The sequence below is a fragment of the Schistocerca serialis genome, chromosome 2 (assembly GCF_023864345.2).
Source record: "Schistocerca serialis cubense isolate TAMUIC-IGC-003099 chromosome 2, iqSchSeri2.2, whole genome shotgun sequence".
Classification (NCBI taxonomy): Eukaryota; Metazoa; Arthropoda; class Insecta; order Orthoptera; family Acrididae; genus Schistocerca; species Schistocerca serialis.
In genome coordinates, this window is record NC_064639.1 from 214,990,466 (window position 1) to 215,005,334 (window position 14,869).

Consider the following 14,869-nt stretch of genomic DNA (forward strand, 5'->3'; position numbering starts at 1 on the left):
GTAGGAAATGTTCTGAGGCATCAAGGGATCACCAATTTAGTATTGGAGGGCATCGTGGAGGGTAAAAGTCGTAGAGGGAGACCAAGAGATGAATACACTAAGCATATTCAGAAGGATGCAGGTTGCAGTAGGTACTGGGAGATGAAGACGCTTGCACAGGATAGAGTAGCATGGAGAGCTGCATCAAACCAGTCTCAGGACTGAAGACCACAACAACAACAAGGAAGCAGAGTAAGTTGTTACTTGATCAATACGAAGTTAAGAAAATTCTGTGTGCGCAGTTTCAGTCTGCACAGTAGCTATTTCGTGAAAAAGTCTGCATAAAATCATAACAACTTTTTCGTATTAATATGTAATTTAACCATCACTCGGTTTAATACAGTGGTTACACAGAGTTGTCTAACGGTTACATAATAGATACGTTACAATTTTGGACTGTTACTGGCCGCCATTCATCGGATGTCCTAGGTACATAATCACTTTGCGTTGTTACATCATTTTTATTACGACGCCGCTGTTGCTCTCCCATTCATCCTGCAATGGACTTTTTACGTCCTTTGGATTCCTTTCGACACGAACTTTCCTATGACTTGCATTTTCTACAACTCCGAGCATATTTGCAAGTCACATGAGACCAAATCTTTGATTATTTTGTAATTTTCCATTTAATGCAGATTTTGTCTTATATTATGGCAAATACTTTTAGTGTGCTGTTTAAGACTTTCCCGACGTAATAACTGTATCATCGATTCACGGGCGTCCACAACGTTATCTGACGTGACGACCGTGAAGCGATAAAGCAGTATTTTTACTGTCTCACTTTTCCGACTTAGAAAGTATTTGTACCTTATCTGCTGCCTGTGTCTACATAATATGCCTTCAGCTGATTGTAGCCCTTGAAAACGGACCAATTAAAACGGAAAGCAGAGTACCTCAACCTTAGTTTCTACGATTTACCTCTTACTATCCGTAATGCCCAAATAATGGTATAATCCCCCATTATAACATGGTTTTTAGAATAGTTTCAGAAAATTTGTATAAATAGGAGAATACTGGTGATTTTTTGTAGTATCCAACCACTTAATATTTATAGAGAAAAGCAGCAAACGGTGGGCGGACTAAATTTTCTTTTATTTGCCCGTTTAATTTATAATTTTGATGGTACATATCTTGAAACTGAGTCAAAATTTTTCGATATTTGTTCGATTTCTAGTTTTACTGCAGAAAATAACAGGAATAAAATACCGAAAATCGGTTATTTCATAAACTGGTTATTTCGAGCGGTTTTAATTGTCAGCGATTCCGTCATCCCTATTGACCACTGACTAGTGTTGGGATTTGGAGTCGAGTGCTAGAGGTGTGAGCAAACGTTACAGCGGCTGTACTGTTCGGTATAGGCAATGCAGCGCCTACAGTATCTTATTTCCTCACCGAATATGAAATTATTAACGTACCGTGACTCTAAGTGAAATGCAGATCAGAATGTGTAAATAGGAAGATATTTGGTTAAGTTGTTTATGTAAAGTATTTTACAAACAAAGACATTATTAGCCATTTGAAAAGTTTAACTTTTGACATTATGGTCGAACATTTATTTAAGCATTTGTTAGCAGTTTGTGGCTTTGTATGCTAAATTGTTTTCGTTTATTAAAAGTCGCTGTCATCCCCGAACATTAAATTGGACTTCTCAATCGGTAGTTAGAGAGCCTTAGCCTACTCAGTAGTAACTTTTGTTACAGCCTCACGCTGAGAGAGACGAACTCCACGACCTACGAGCTACTTCTGCTCAGGGACATTGGTAGACGATACCTGGTGGACATTTAGAACGTTTATGTTCTGTGTTGATATGATAGTTCAAAGCTATATTCCCACGCACCACTCACACTCTGCACTTTCATTACTTATTTGGACACGTTCGCGTAATCTGTGGTAATAAAGAGGAGGGAATACTGCAACATGCTAGGACACTGATTGCATTGAACACTGATTTTTGTTGCAAAGGATAATCAGTCCCCAAACAGTTAGCTCCTACAACCACAATAGCATAACATTTCGTATTACTTCCGCCGTAAGGCGCTCAGGTGTAACATTTATTAGCGAAGTGTATTGTACTTGACTGCTAAAACTGACGTGGATGAAGTATACAACAGTAGAAGCGGGAACATTCTAGTATACATGGGACCGCAAACAAGCTGTTTACAAAACACATGCGAAACTGTCACAGTGACATCGGTACGAAGTTTGTCAAAAATGTGCAAATGTGTGTGAATGCCTAAGGGACCAAAGTGCTGAGGTCATAGGTCCGTAGACTTACACACTACTTACACAACACTACTGGCCATTAAAATTGCTACACCAAGAAGAAATGCAGATGATAGACGGGTATTCATTGAGCAAATATATTGTACTACAACTGACGTGTGATTACGTTTTCACGCAGTTTGGGTGCATAGATCCTGAGAAATCAGTACCCAGAACAACCACCTCTGGCCGTAATAACGGCCTTGATACGCCTGGGCATTGAGTCAAACAGAGCTTGGATGGCTTGCACAGATACAGCTGCCGATGCAGCTTCAACGCGATACGACACTACATCAAGAGTAGTGACTGGCGTATTGTGACGAGCCGGTTGCTCGGCCACAACTGACCAGACGTTTTCAGTTGGTCCGAGATCTGGAGAATGTGTGGTCAGGGCAGCAGTCGAACATTTCCTGTATCCAGAAAGGCCCGTACAGGACCTGCAACATGCGGTCGTGCATTATCCTGCTGAAATGTAGGGTTTCGCAGGGATCGAATGAAGGGTAGATACATGGGTCGTAACACAGCTGAAGTATAACGTTCACTGTTCAAAGTGCCGCCAATGCGAACAAGAGGTGACCGAGACGTGTAACCAATGGCACCCCGTACCATCACGCCGGGTGATACGCCAGTATGGCGATGACGAATACACGCTTCCAATGTGCGTTAACGTCGGTGTCGCCAAACACGGATGCGACCATCATGATGCTGTAAACAGAACCTGGATTCATCCAAAGAAAATGAAGTTTTGCCATTCGTGCACCCAGGTCCGTCGTTGAGTACACCATCGCAGGCGCTCCTGTCTGTGATGCAGCGTCAAGGGTAACCGCAGCCATGGTCTCCGAGCTGATAGTCCGTGCTGTTGCAAACGTCGTCGAACTGTTCGTGCAGATGGTTGTTGTCTTGCAAACGTCCCCAACTGTTGACTCAGGAATCGAGACGTGGCTGCACGATCCGTTACAGCCATGCGGATAAGATGCCTGTCATCTCGACTGCTAGTGATGGGATCTAGCACGGCGTTCCGTATTACCCTCATGAACGTACCGATTCCATATTCTGCTAACAGTCATCGGATCTCGACCAACGCGAGCAGCAATGTCGCGATACGATAAACCGCGATCGCGATAGGCTACAATCCGCCCTTTATTACAGTCGGGTACGTGATGGTACGCATTTCTCCTCCTTACACGAGGCATCACAACAACGTTTCACCAGGCAATGCCGGTCAACTGCTGTTTGTGTATGAGAAATCGGTTGGAAACGTTCCTTATGTCGGCACGTTGTAGGTGTCGCCACCGGTGCCAACCTTGTGTGACTGCTCTGAAAAGCTAATAATTTGCATATCACAGCATCTTCTTCCTGTCGGTTAAATTTCGCGTGTGTAGCACCTCATCTTCGTTGCGTAGCAATTTTGATGGGCAGTAGTGTAATTTATGCTAAGAACACATACACACCCATGCCCGAGGGAGGACTCGAACCTGCGGCGGGAGGGGCCGCCCAATCCGTGACATAGCGCCGCAAACCGCGCGGCCACTCCGCTCTGCATAGTTCATTGTGGTTAGCATAAATGTGTTCCAAAAGTAAACTCTTCGATCGAATCCACCTCTAATTGGGATCAAATTTTTCCCAAGGCCTCTCATAAGAAAAAATACCAGACGATACATATGGGAGCCGCTGATAAGTCGCGGGGACCCGAGGGCTTTCCTTTGGAGTTCTACCCGGAGATAAGTTGTCGGGGCCCAGTCGGCTGTCTCTGGAGTTGTACGAGGCGATACAAATAGGAGAGACTCGTGTGTTGCCGGGACACGATGGCTTCCCTCTCGAGATGCACCGGGCGATGCAGACGGGAGCTGCTCAGGGACGCTAAGACCCGCCTGTGGAGTTATATCGGCTGTTACATATGGTAGCCTCGCTCTAGAGTTCTACAAGGCATTTGCTGGCGTCAGCCTGGATGGACATCTGTTGCGTTTTACTGTGTCCCATGGTGGAGCTCCCTGGGGCCTTCCTTGAAAACTGCTTGTACCCATTCATAAACGACGAGGCAGATCACGATCTGCGATTTTCGCCTGTTAACCATACTCAACAGTGACACGAAGATTTTCACTCGACAACTGGCGGCACATCTAAAGCGGACGGTTCGTTATGTCGCTTCACAACACCACACATCGTTAAGAGGCTGTCATAACATCTGCACTGTACTTCATCGGAATCTGGACATGATTGCGCCCATCAAATGCTTCGGGTCTTGAACTCCCTCGACTTAGCTAGCCCTTTTACAGGTTGACCACACGTTCATCTGTTCGTGACGGTGGTACTACGACGTATGGCGTACCCGCATACCATCGTAGACATAATGATACATCTTCGTAGTGGCGTCTAACGCCGGTGATCATGATGTAGCGCTCGGTGAGACAGGGCTGTCCTCTCTCAGCGACATGAAACGTCTTCGCTTTGGAACCGCAGTTCTGTGGCCTCTGACAACGCCTGATGGGGATGACACTCAGCGGACACACTTTTTGCTGCACTGCCTATGCTGACTATCTGGTACTCCTTTGGTGGCGGCGAGGATGTCCGCGCAGCATAGGTATGGGTGACGACCTCGGCGTGGCAACGTCCAAAAATCGCATGTTCTGCTTATAGGTACGGTGGGTGTATCAATCTCACCCCCCTTATGAGTAAGTGGCACGATCCGTTGCTTGGGGACTGACTTCACAGTTGACCTGCCGCACCCGAAAGTTCTCAACAGCAGGCGTCTATTAAACCAGATCAGAGAAGTGCACAATCTTGGGACTCTTACAACGGACCCGATATTCAAACGTCTACTTGGCGTCGCGCAGTCAGTGTGTTGCACAGACGCTTCCGATCCTGCTGTCTCTAGCCCGCCGCATGCTGGCGGCTTTGGGATCCTTTGTCATTATGGGCATGCCGTTTAAGATCCTCTATTAGTCCCTCCTCCTCCAGAGGGACATAGGAGGTTTGAGCCTTTTTCATGTTCAGGACAGAGCGAAGGCCTTATTTTTTAAGTTCCCACATGAAGATGTGGCGACGTTGTGTGATATGTCTTACAAGTCGCCTGCTGGAGGTCATAGTGCCGATCTCTCCCTCTCCCCTGGCGCTGTTATTGGACATCGCAGCGCCTTTCTTCTACAATGACCAATTCTTCCTTCAACTAGGATACATTTGTACAGCAGTATTGCCCACACGGCTGACATCGGCGAGGGCGATATACACCAACCTGCAACTGAGTGGGGCATCGCGAAGCATCGAACGTGAGTGAACAGAAATGTCCCCATGTAGAGTGACGTGTTGTGTGGCAGGTGGTGGACGCCGCCACGCTTGATACAGATGTTCAGTCCGCTTGGTACATAACGGTTAATGGGAAACAGGTGTGCCAATCTCGCCTACATCAAATTCACATCGTGGACTCTCCATCGAGGGTTATCTGTGGAGTGATGGATGCGAATGACCATCACCTTGTCTGTGGACTCGCGAAAGTTGTTTGGCATTTGGTGCACCAGGTACTGGTCTTCCTCACACGTCTGACTCTCGACCGGATAACTGCACAAACGCTCCTCTTTCCTGATGAGACTATTTTCCGGGGACAAACACGAATTGTATGGCATGCAGACTCCGTCTCGCCTTACACTGTACGTTTGGTGACGGTGAGAAGGCAATCCTCGATATCTGGAGATACTTAAACAAACGTAATTCCTAGTACCAGCAACATTTCTCAAATTTTCTCGCCGGCCGAGGTGACCGAGAGCTTCTAGGCGCTACAGTCTGGAACGGCGCGACCGTTACGGTCGCAGGTTCGAATCCTGCCTGGGGCATGGGTGTGTGTGATGTCCTTAGGTTAGTTAGGTTTAAGTAGTTCTAAGTTCTAGGGGGCTGATGACCTCAGAAGTTAAGTCCCGTAGTGCCCAGAGCCATTTTTTTTTCTCTAGAGCGCTCTCGATACTCCAACTCGCAGCTGGATTATCCAAGACAGGAGAAGTTTCCTTGATGCAATTTGCTCTTCTTGGTTCCTATGCCGTCCACCCTTCTTAGTTCTGAGGGGCAAAATGGGAATTTGTGGCCAGGCATATATATGGTTCTGGGTCGGATGCAGAGAACTTGTTTTCGATTTACTGCTATATTCTGCAGCTGTCTTTTGTTTCATTTGTATAAAAAAAATTGTTGGTAGCGAAAGGTACCAGGTTCGCGTCCATCTACGTCCAAGGTTCTTTATTATACTTTTTGTGTTCTAAAAGATTCTGGGTTCTTCTTAATAGTTTAATAGAAGTATTACCTACGGTAGTCAATGTGTCGCATTATAAATAATTATTTGCTGCAATTCTTATTACAAAGTCCAATGACTGCAAGGTTTCTCCACAGACCAGGAATATCAAGGTAAGTGCCAATCTATGTCAAAAGATAAACACAAGTTACACACTGGAAATTTTTGCTATTATGAAACTTTGGTGCAAAATATATATACCTATCTCTTGCTTACAATAACCGTCTCATGTTTTTATCTTGTACGTAACTATATTTTTCAATGATGGTGAGCAGATAAGAAAAAATCTCGTCTTCCATTAAAATGAAATTGCGAAACTAATTTTTGTCTTAAAATGTACGTGATGAAGTACGTTACTCCAGAGTGATCGTAGCCAATGCAGCATCGGGAATATGGATATTATAGATCAGGTGACTGAGATTAGATATTGTACTTCATCTATATGCAATCTCAAACACAAAATGGCATGAAGATCCAATTGAGTTAACAAATAACTTCTAGTTGTACGTGTGTTAGATCGTTGTACAGCATCATTCGTTGTTGAAGCCGTCGAAGAGTCCCGAATTTTTTTCCTTCGACAATGGCTGACAATATTAGCGCACCTATTTTACGCGCGTCTATTTTCGTAAAAACCCTGATTTACCCGCCAAATGCCGCAGACTGAAACTGGAGAGCGCTGAGGTCGCAAATCACGATGAGGAACACGTAATTTTCCGTGAGATGTAGCAGGTTGTTTCAGAACGTGCAGCGGACGCTACGCTTGGAGTGTTTCGTTTGAGGACGTCATATTCAATGATAAAAATTGCACCAAATACGAAATTTAATCTCACACAATATGCCGGTTCTAAGATTTGTTTTTGAGCTGAAAACGATGTCCCTCTCCACGTTCCTCACAACGAGGCGAAAATCTGACATGCTAGATTCTTCATTCCAAGGTCCGCCGAGTAGTCGAAAGTGGAATTCCAGGCTGTGAGACGTCACCAGCTCCTCGTCCACGTACATTTTAATGTCTCTTGAGAAGACGGCTCAAAGCAGCCGGCACGAGGACCGTGGATTCGAACGTTAGGCGTTGAGCGTGCCTAGTATCTGACGCCATAGCTTGGAAAAAGCACGCAGTGGTCTTTTAGAAGGCTTAGAGCAATATCTAGCACGTCAGATATTCTGAACGTGCGTTTGAACGTCAGCCACTGACAGGGAAGAACGCCACCTACTCCACAGAATGCCAGCTCTTCTTCACTACAGGTCAACGTGAAGCCATACTGGCTTTCAGTTACAGCCGTTTCGTATATAAGCCATTTTTAAGCACCAGAAAATTGAGGACCCCTCGAAAGCCCTTTGTCAGTTGTGCGGAAACGTCGAGTTAGTGGTTAAAGAATTATTTTAACTTGTGTTTTGTGGGAGTTTGCTATTTCGAGGCAACGGCACATTGATGATCCATCTAAAGCAATTGTTCTTGGTTCAGTTTGTTGTAATTAAATGTTAGTTAATAACATAAGTCAGTAACATACCTAGGATTAAATGTTTCAGGAAATGATAAGAAGCAAAATATGGTCGGAACTGAACCATGGGCGGAGTAGTGTAATGAATAGACACAGAATTGTAAGGTAACAGGTGATGTGTTGCTGGTTCGTGTCTCACCGGAACGAAGTATCTTTTTTTACTAACCTTCCTGTTTTCAAATATGCTCTGATACTTACTTGTTAGTTTAACAGAATTTTAAGTAAATATAACTGTCCACTTTCTGAGGAGTGAGTTTGTTCGATTGGCTTGATCTACAAGACAGCTTGTACTACTTGCACTAAGATGTTTAGCACTTTCTGGTTCCAAGTTTCGTATTTCACATATTATAAAGATTCTGCTACTGGCCGCGTGCGGTAGCCGCGCTGTTTGATGCGTCTTGTCACAATTCCCGCGGCTCCCGCGGCGGAGGTTTGAGTCCTCTCTCGGGCATAGGTATATGTATCGTCGTTAGTGTAAGTTAGTTTAAGTTAGATTAAATAGTGTGTAAGCTTAGGGACCGATGATCTCAGCAGTTTGGTCCCATAAGACCTTACCACAATTTACAAAATTTTTTTCTCCTACTGTATAGGTACAGTGATGAAGTACAAACAAGATGGCCATTAAAATTGCTACACCAAGAAGAAATGCAGATGATAAACAGGTAGTCATTGGACAAATATATTATACTAGAACTAACATGTGATTACATTTTCACGCAATTTCGGTGCATAGATCCTGATAAATACGGCCTTGATACGGCTGAGCATTGAGTCAAACAGAGTTTGAATGGCGTTTACAGGTGCAGCTGCCCATGCAGCTTCAACACGATACCACAGGTCATCAAGAGTAGTGACTGGTGTATTGTGACGAGCTAGTTGCTCGGCCACCATTGACCAGACGTTTTCAATTGGTGAGAGATCTGGAGAATGTGCTGGCCAGGGCAGCAGTCGAACATTTTCCGTATCCAGAAAGGCCCGTACAGGACCTGCAACATGCGGTCGTGCATTATCCTGCTGAAGTGTAGGGTTTCGCAGGGATCGAATGAAGGGTAGAGCCACTGGTCGAAACACATCTGAAATGTAACGTCCACTGTTCAAAGCGCCGCCAATGCGAACAAGAGGTGGCCGAGACGTTAACCAATGGCTCCCCATACCATCACGGCGGGTGATACGCCAGTATGGCGATGACGAATACACGCTTCCAGTGTCTTGCAAACGTCCCCATCTGTTGACTCAGAGATCGAGACTTGGCTGCACGATCCGTTACAGCCATGCGGATAAGATACCTGTCATCTCCACTGCTAGTGATACGAGGCCGTTGGGATTCAGCACGGCGTTCCGTATTACCCTCCTGAACCCACCGATTCCATATTCTGCTAAAAGTCATTGGATCTCGACCAACGCGAGCGGCAATGTCGCGATAGGCTACAATCCGACCTTTATTAAAGTCGGAAACGTGATGGTACGCATTTCTCCTCCTTACACGAGGCATCACAACAACGTTTCACCAGGCAATGCCGGTCAACTGCTGTTTGTGTATGAGAAATCGGTTGGAAACTTCCCTCATGTCAGCACGTTGTAGGTGTTGCCACTGGCGCCAACCTTGTGTGATTGCTCTGAAAAGCTAATCATTTGCATATCACAGCATCTTCTTCCTGTCGGTTAAATTTCGCGTCTGTAGCACGTCAACTTCGTGGTGGAGCAATTTTAATGGCCAGTAGTATATGAATGATCTTAGGGGTTTACTAAAAAATGAGGATGATGAAAAAGTTTTTATCTGATGCTGAGAACTATTGTACATTTGTACGGAACTATTTGCAATGGGCCTTTTAAAAGCCCCTATTGACTGGACATGGTACATTCCTTTTTGTCTTACATTGAAAAGACAAAGGCAACCTCCTAATACTGTGCTGGACCTAGTTTTGACCGGCTTGGTGCAGCAACTCTACGTGAGATGGACTCAACAGGTCATTGGAAGTCTTCTGCAGAAATATTGAGCCGTACTGTCTGTATAGCCGTCCAAAATTGCAAAGGTGTTGCCGACGCTGGATTTGATGCACGAACATACCTCCCGATTATCCTCCACAGGACTTCGATAGGATTCATGACGGGTGACCTGGGTGGGCTAATCATTATCTAGAATTGTCTACAACCAATCGCATAGAACTGTGGTCCCGTGACATGTAGCATTGTTGTCCTTAACATTAAGTCCACGGATGATTGGAAATGGTCTCCCAGTAACTGAAAATAACCGATTCAAGCCAATGATCGGTCGAGTTGCACCAGAGTATCCGAACCCTACCAATAGCTCTCACCAACTGAAATCGGAACTAATCTGAACAGGATACGGTCTTCCACGTCTAGGGTCCAACTGATGTGGTCACGAGCCCAGAAGAGGCGCTGCGGGTGATATCTTGTGTTAACAAAGACACTCGCGTCGTTCTTCTGCTGCCATAGGCCACGAATGCCAAATTCCGCCGCAGTGTCCTAATAGATACGTTCGTCGTACGCACCACATTGATTTCTGCTGTTATTTCTTGAAGAGCCGCCTGCGTGTTAGCACTGACAACTCTACGCAAACGCCGCTGGTCTCGGTCGTAAAGCGAAGGCCGTCGGCCAATGCGTTGTCCATGGTGAGAAATAGTGTGTGATATTTGGTATTCTCGGCACATTCTTCACACTGTGAATCTCGGAACATTGAATTCCCTAACGATTTCCAAAATAGAATATCCCATACTTCTAGCTGTAACTACCATTCCGCGTTCAAAGTTTGTTGATGGATGTCGACAAGTGCTCCGTTCGAAGAAAGCACTTGTGGATTCACGACATCCAGAAACATATGGCCCCAGTACGGCGGTATCGATTATTTTTTATAGCTGAATATGAGACCTGAAGATGGAATAATGAACTGCCAAAACTGGTGGCGAAAACAAAATAAAATAGCTTCTCAATTGCACGGCTGTTGGGCGAATTTTATTCTTAAATAAAAAGTTCCTCTCGGCTCACTGGAAGGAATCCTGATTACGATGATAATGATGATGATGGTGGTGGTGGCGCAGAAGTAACTCGTCGGCCGCTCCAGACGCATTTAGACGTCCATAACACTGTAGGACAACGCAATCGGCGCGGGTATATACCTCCACAATATCAGGGGAACGGCGTGATGGGACGCGTATGCAGGTCCACAACAGCGAAATGGTTAAGGGTGGCTGGGCCTCCGAAACGCCGCGGAGAGGCCCGGCAGCGGCCGGCTGACAGGGCTGCAAGTTGGAGGCGACCTTGCGGCTGCGCCCCTCCCTGGCGCCGAGCGGCCGGTCCCGCTGCCGTGGCCAGCTGGTGGCTTGGGCCGGTGGTGGGCAGCGGCGCGGCGGCTGGCGCGCGCCGGCGAGCGCTCGGCAGTCAGTGTGAGCCCGCCGCGGCCGTGCCATGCTCTGGTGCTGCTCCCCGTAGTGCGAGCAGGCGACGCGAGGCGAGGAGCACCAGCAGCGCCGGACAGCGCACGCCACGACGACATGAGGCCAACCCTCGTCGCAGCCGCTCTGCCTCTCCTGCTGGTGAGTCGCCATCTCTCGTCTCCCTATACTCGACAGCGACGTCTCTGACGTTTCTCCACCACCAGCGACTAGCGCTGTCAAAATACCACCCTGCACCAAGCGGAGTCCGCCACAGGGTAAACCTTTGTCTTAAATTTCTACGGACGTTATTTGATGGCCGCTACAGTATCAAAAAGTTTTAATGAAACAATACAGAGTATGCTGCAACAGTCACCTACTACCCATATCGTATTACCACGACGCGTTTCGGCAGTATGGTGCCATCATCAGGCACATTTGCTATTACTTTTATATTTGAATTAACATGAAGTGAGGTCCGTTTCCCTTGCTGCGCGTGCCAGTGAGGTTGTGTGTCGAAAGAGACACCTGTTCGGGAAGATTAATGTTCCGTAGTGTGTACATTACATAATAAGCACGTTTAGCCATTTTGCTAGTGCATTTGCTTACGTTTTTGTTGGTAATTTCGTTGTCTGGCACACCGAGCGCAGTAACAGGTACACTGCAGCTTAATATTTTCACAATCATTTGTTTACATCAATCCAAAGAGTCATAAAAACTAAGATAAACTAGTTTCTATTCCTTAAATAGAAGTATGCAGTGAAGATGAAACATTTAGATCTATTTATGTGATGATAAACAGTGGATTAGTAGCTGATAAAGACAATTTTTTTCAATGAAGTAGGCATTCAGCATTGGAGTAGCTTTTACGAAAGCCAATACTATTAGTTTCAAGTTCATCTTTGACAATGCCGTTCTTCCTGGCGAAAATTTAGATAATTTGATAAACGGCTATTATTTTCTGTTTCGTGCTGACTCGTGTCCAGTGTCCCGCACTTTTCAAAATCATAGCGTATATATATATATATATATATATATATATATACCATGATTGAGGATTCGCCTTATTGTGTCATTTTCAAGAGATAGCTTACTATGAAATGTGTCAATGCATGTCATTCCTTTTAAAGAGGACACTATCCTCATGTCAGACGATGTTAACATATTCCTTGTGCATGCCACGGCAGAACTCTTCGTCATTTACGTGGAGTAAAGTGCTAAACGGCTATTATTTTCTGTTTACTGCTGACTCGTGTCCAGAGTCCTGCACTTTTAAAAACCCTAGCGTATATATATATTCACCATAATCGCGGATTCGCCTTATTGTGTTTATTGTGTCATTTTCAAGCGATAGCTTACTATGTAATGTGTCAATGCACGTCGTTCCTTTTAAAGAGGGCACTATCCTCATGTCAATCGATGTTAACATATTCCCTGTGTATGCCACGGCAGAACTCTTCGTCATTTATGGGAAGTAAAGCAGCACTACATGTAATAATTGCTAACGAATCCACGCCTTCTACTCACGTAATTTCTACGGCGCGCCCACCAGGTGCTGCACTCGACAACTACGTCAACAAGTACGTCAGCGTCTTTTGTCAAAACTACCAGTGACCATACCATTATGCTGTCGGCCAGAAAGACATAAACCGAGTGACGGAGAGGGGGGAAAGACATTCAAGCATAAATTGTGGACAACAAGTAACCGAGATTACTTTGAACATCAACTGAAAACACGAGTAACTCTAACTAGTCACATTTACTGACCTTCCCACTAGGTGTTTCAAATACTTGTACCTTTAAAATCAAGACGACGTGAAAAATTCTTGCTTACTAATTTTGTGAGCAACTCGTTATAGTTTCATTTAAGTTTTTACGTATACCGTGCACCACATTCATGACAGCTAGACGCTACATGGAAGTTGTCAGCAGACTTAACAAACATATATCATCGTCATTTATGTACCTGGATTTCTTTACTCAAGTCATATCACAAAGTTTGATAAATATAACGCAGACCACAAACTGATACCGGAGGTTCTTCGTATTAACGGCTGTACCATGATTCAATCGGCCGTGGTGACACTGTGTCTTGCGATAACCGAAGTAGCGCGGAAAATTTTTAACTGTAAATAAGGACAGTTTAGGTTAGGCTTATCCTTCATTGCTTTTAATATTAATTGTCGATGAAAGTATCCGTAACGAGTCACATTTACTAATCTTTCCATTTGGCGATTCGGAAAGTGACAACTAAATCGTCAGTTGGATGTATATAAGGAAATAAGTCAAGAAAATTTGTACGTACGACTTTTCTCGGCAGCCTGTGGTACAGACTGGGCACACTCCATAAAGGCAACAGTATGACCGTCTTGTATCGAAACTCTTTCGTTGCGTTTTCAGCCTTGGATCGCAAACGTACTCATCATAACCGGTCTCTACTTGTTTGTAAGTCATTATCAGATGGTGTGCTTAAAAGAAAGAAACGGGATAGTAAAATACTAGGAAACTCAATTTCAAATCAAACTAGCGTCAAGACCAACAAAATTACAAATCTAGCTTCTTCAAGTTAGTTTGATTTGCAGTTTAGTTTTCTAGTATTTTGGTACCCTATTTTATCTTCCTATTTAAACACAGCAACTGATGGTAACTTACTAAAGGCTCTAAACCGGTTACACTGCTATCTGTGTGACAATAAAAGAATGTGGTAGTTTAGTTTAGATTTTTTCCATGTCTCGTGGACCATATTTGAGGCATTTCGCTAAAATGTGCATCGTCTCATAAAGTTTACAACTAAAACACAATTTCTCATATCATAGCTGCATTTATGTAACTACATTTTTTACAGCTCTTCACCTACAACAAAGTTTGACGAATGTAACAACCGTGTACAGAAACCATCTACTCAGAAATCCATTTGTGAAGCAAGACGAGTTGCCAAGCTTGAAATCAGTGTCTTTTTAAAAATTTCGTTGTCTACCAGCAGATTTAATTCACAAGAGATGTGGTCTTTCAGTGCTTGTACAGAAAATATTCGTAGTGAGATGCAAATACGACTCGGAAAGCAGCCTGTGACATCTGGAAGACAGGGTCATAGATCGCCCAGAACAGTCCCACGTAGAAACCACCTTTGACTTTTTACTTTAAATAAATACACCTGAAGATTGAGATGCAATCCTTCGAAACACCTAGGGAGAAAGTTAGCTATTTTCAACTCAAAAGCACCTACTACAATGTGAAACACTTACGTAGGATCCTGAAGGTTGCAGAGTGTACCCAAAACGCTTTTTATCAATTCCACTGCGTTACAATATTTAAAAACTGCATGAAGCAATAAGTTTTACGCTAGTTTCGGGAAATTCTTATTCATTTATTTCAATGAAATCGGAAACAGTGACAGGCTGTAT

General features: G+C 44.6%; 1 protein-coding gene across 1 annotated transcript in view; it reads left to right on the forward strand.

Moving 5' to 3' along the window:
* The first annotated feature begins 11,447 nt into the window (after positions 1-11,447).
* Positions 11,448-14,869, forward strand: part of LOC126456955 (mucin-12-like) — a 491,377-nt gene continuing 487,955 nt past the window's right edge. The window contains exon 1 of the mRNA XM_050092892.1: positions 11,448-11,627. Within this exon, the coding sequence (XP_049948849.1) occupies positions 11,586-11,627 (42 nt within the window). The 5' untranslated portion in view covers positions 11,448-11,585. The remainder of the gene's footprint in view (positions 11,628-14,869) is intronic.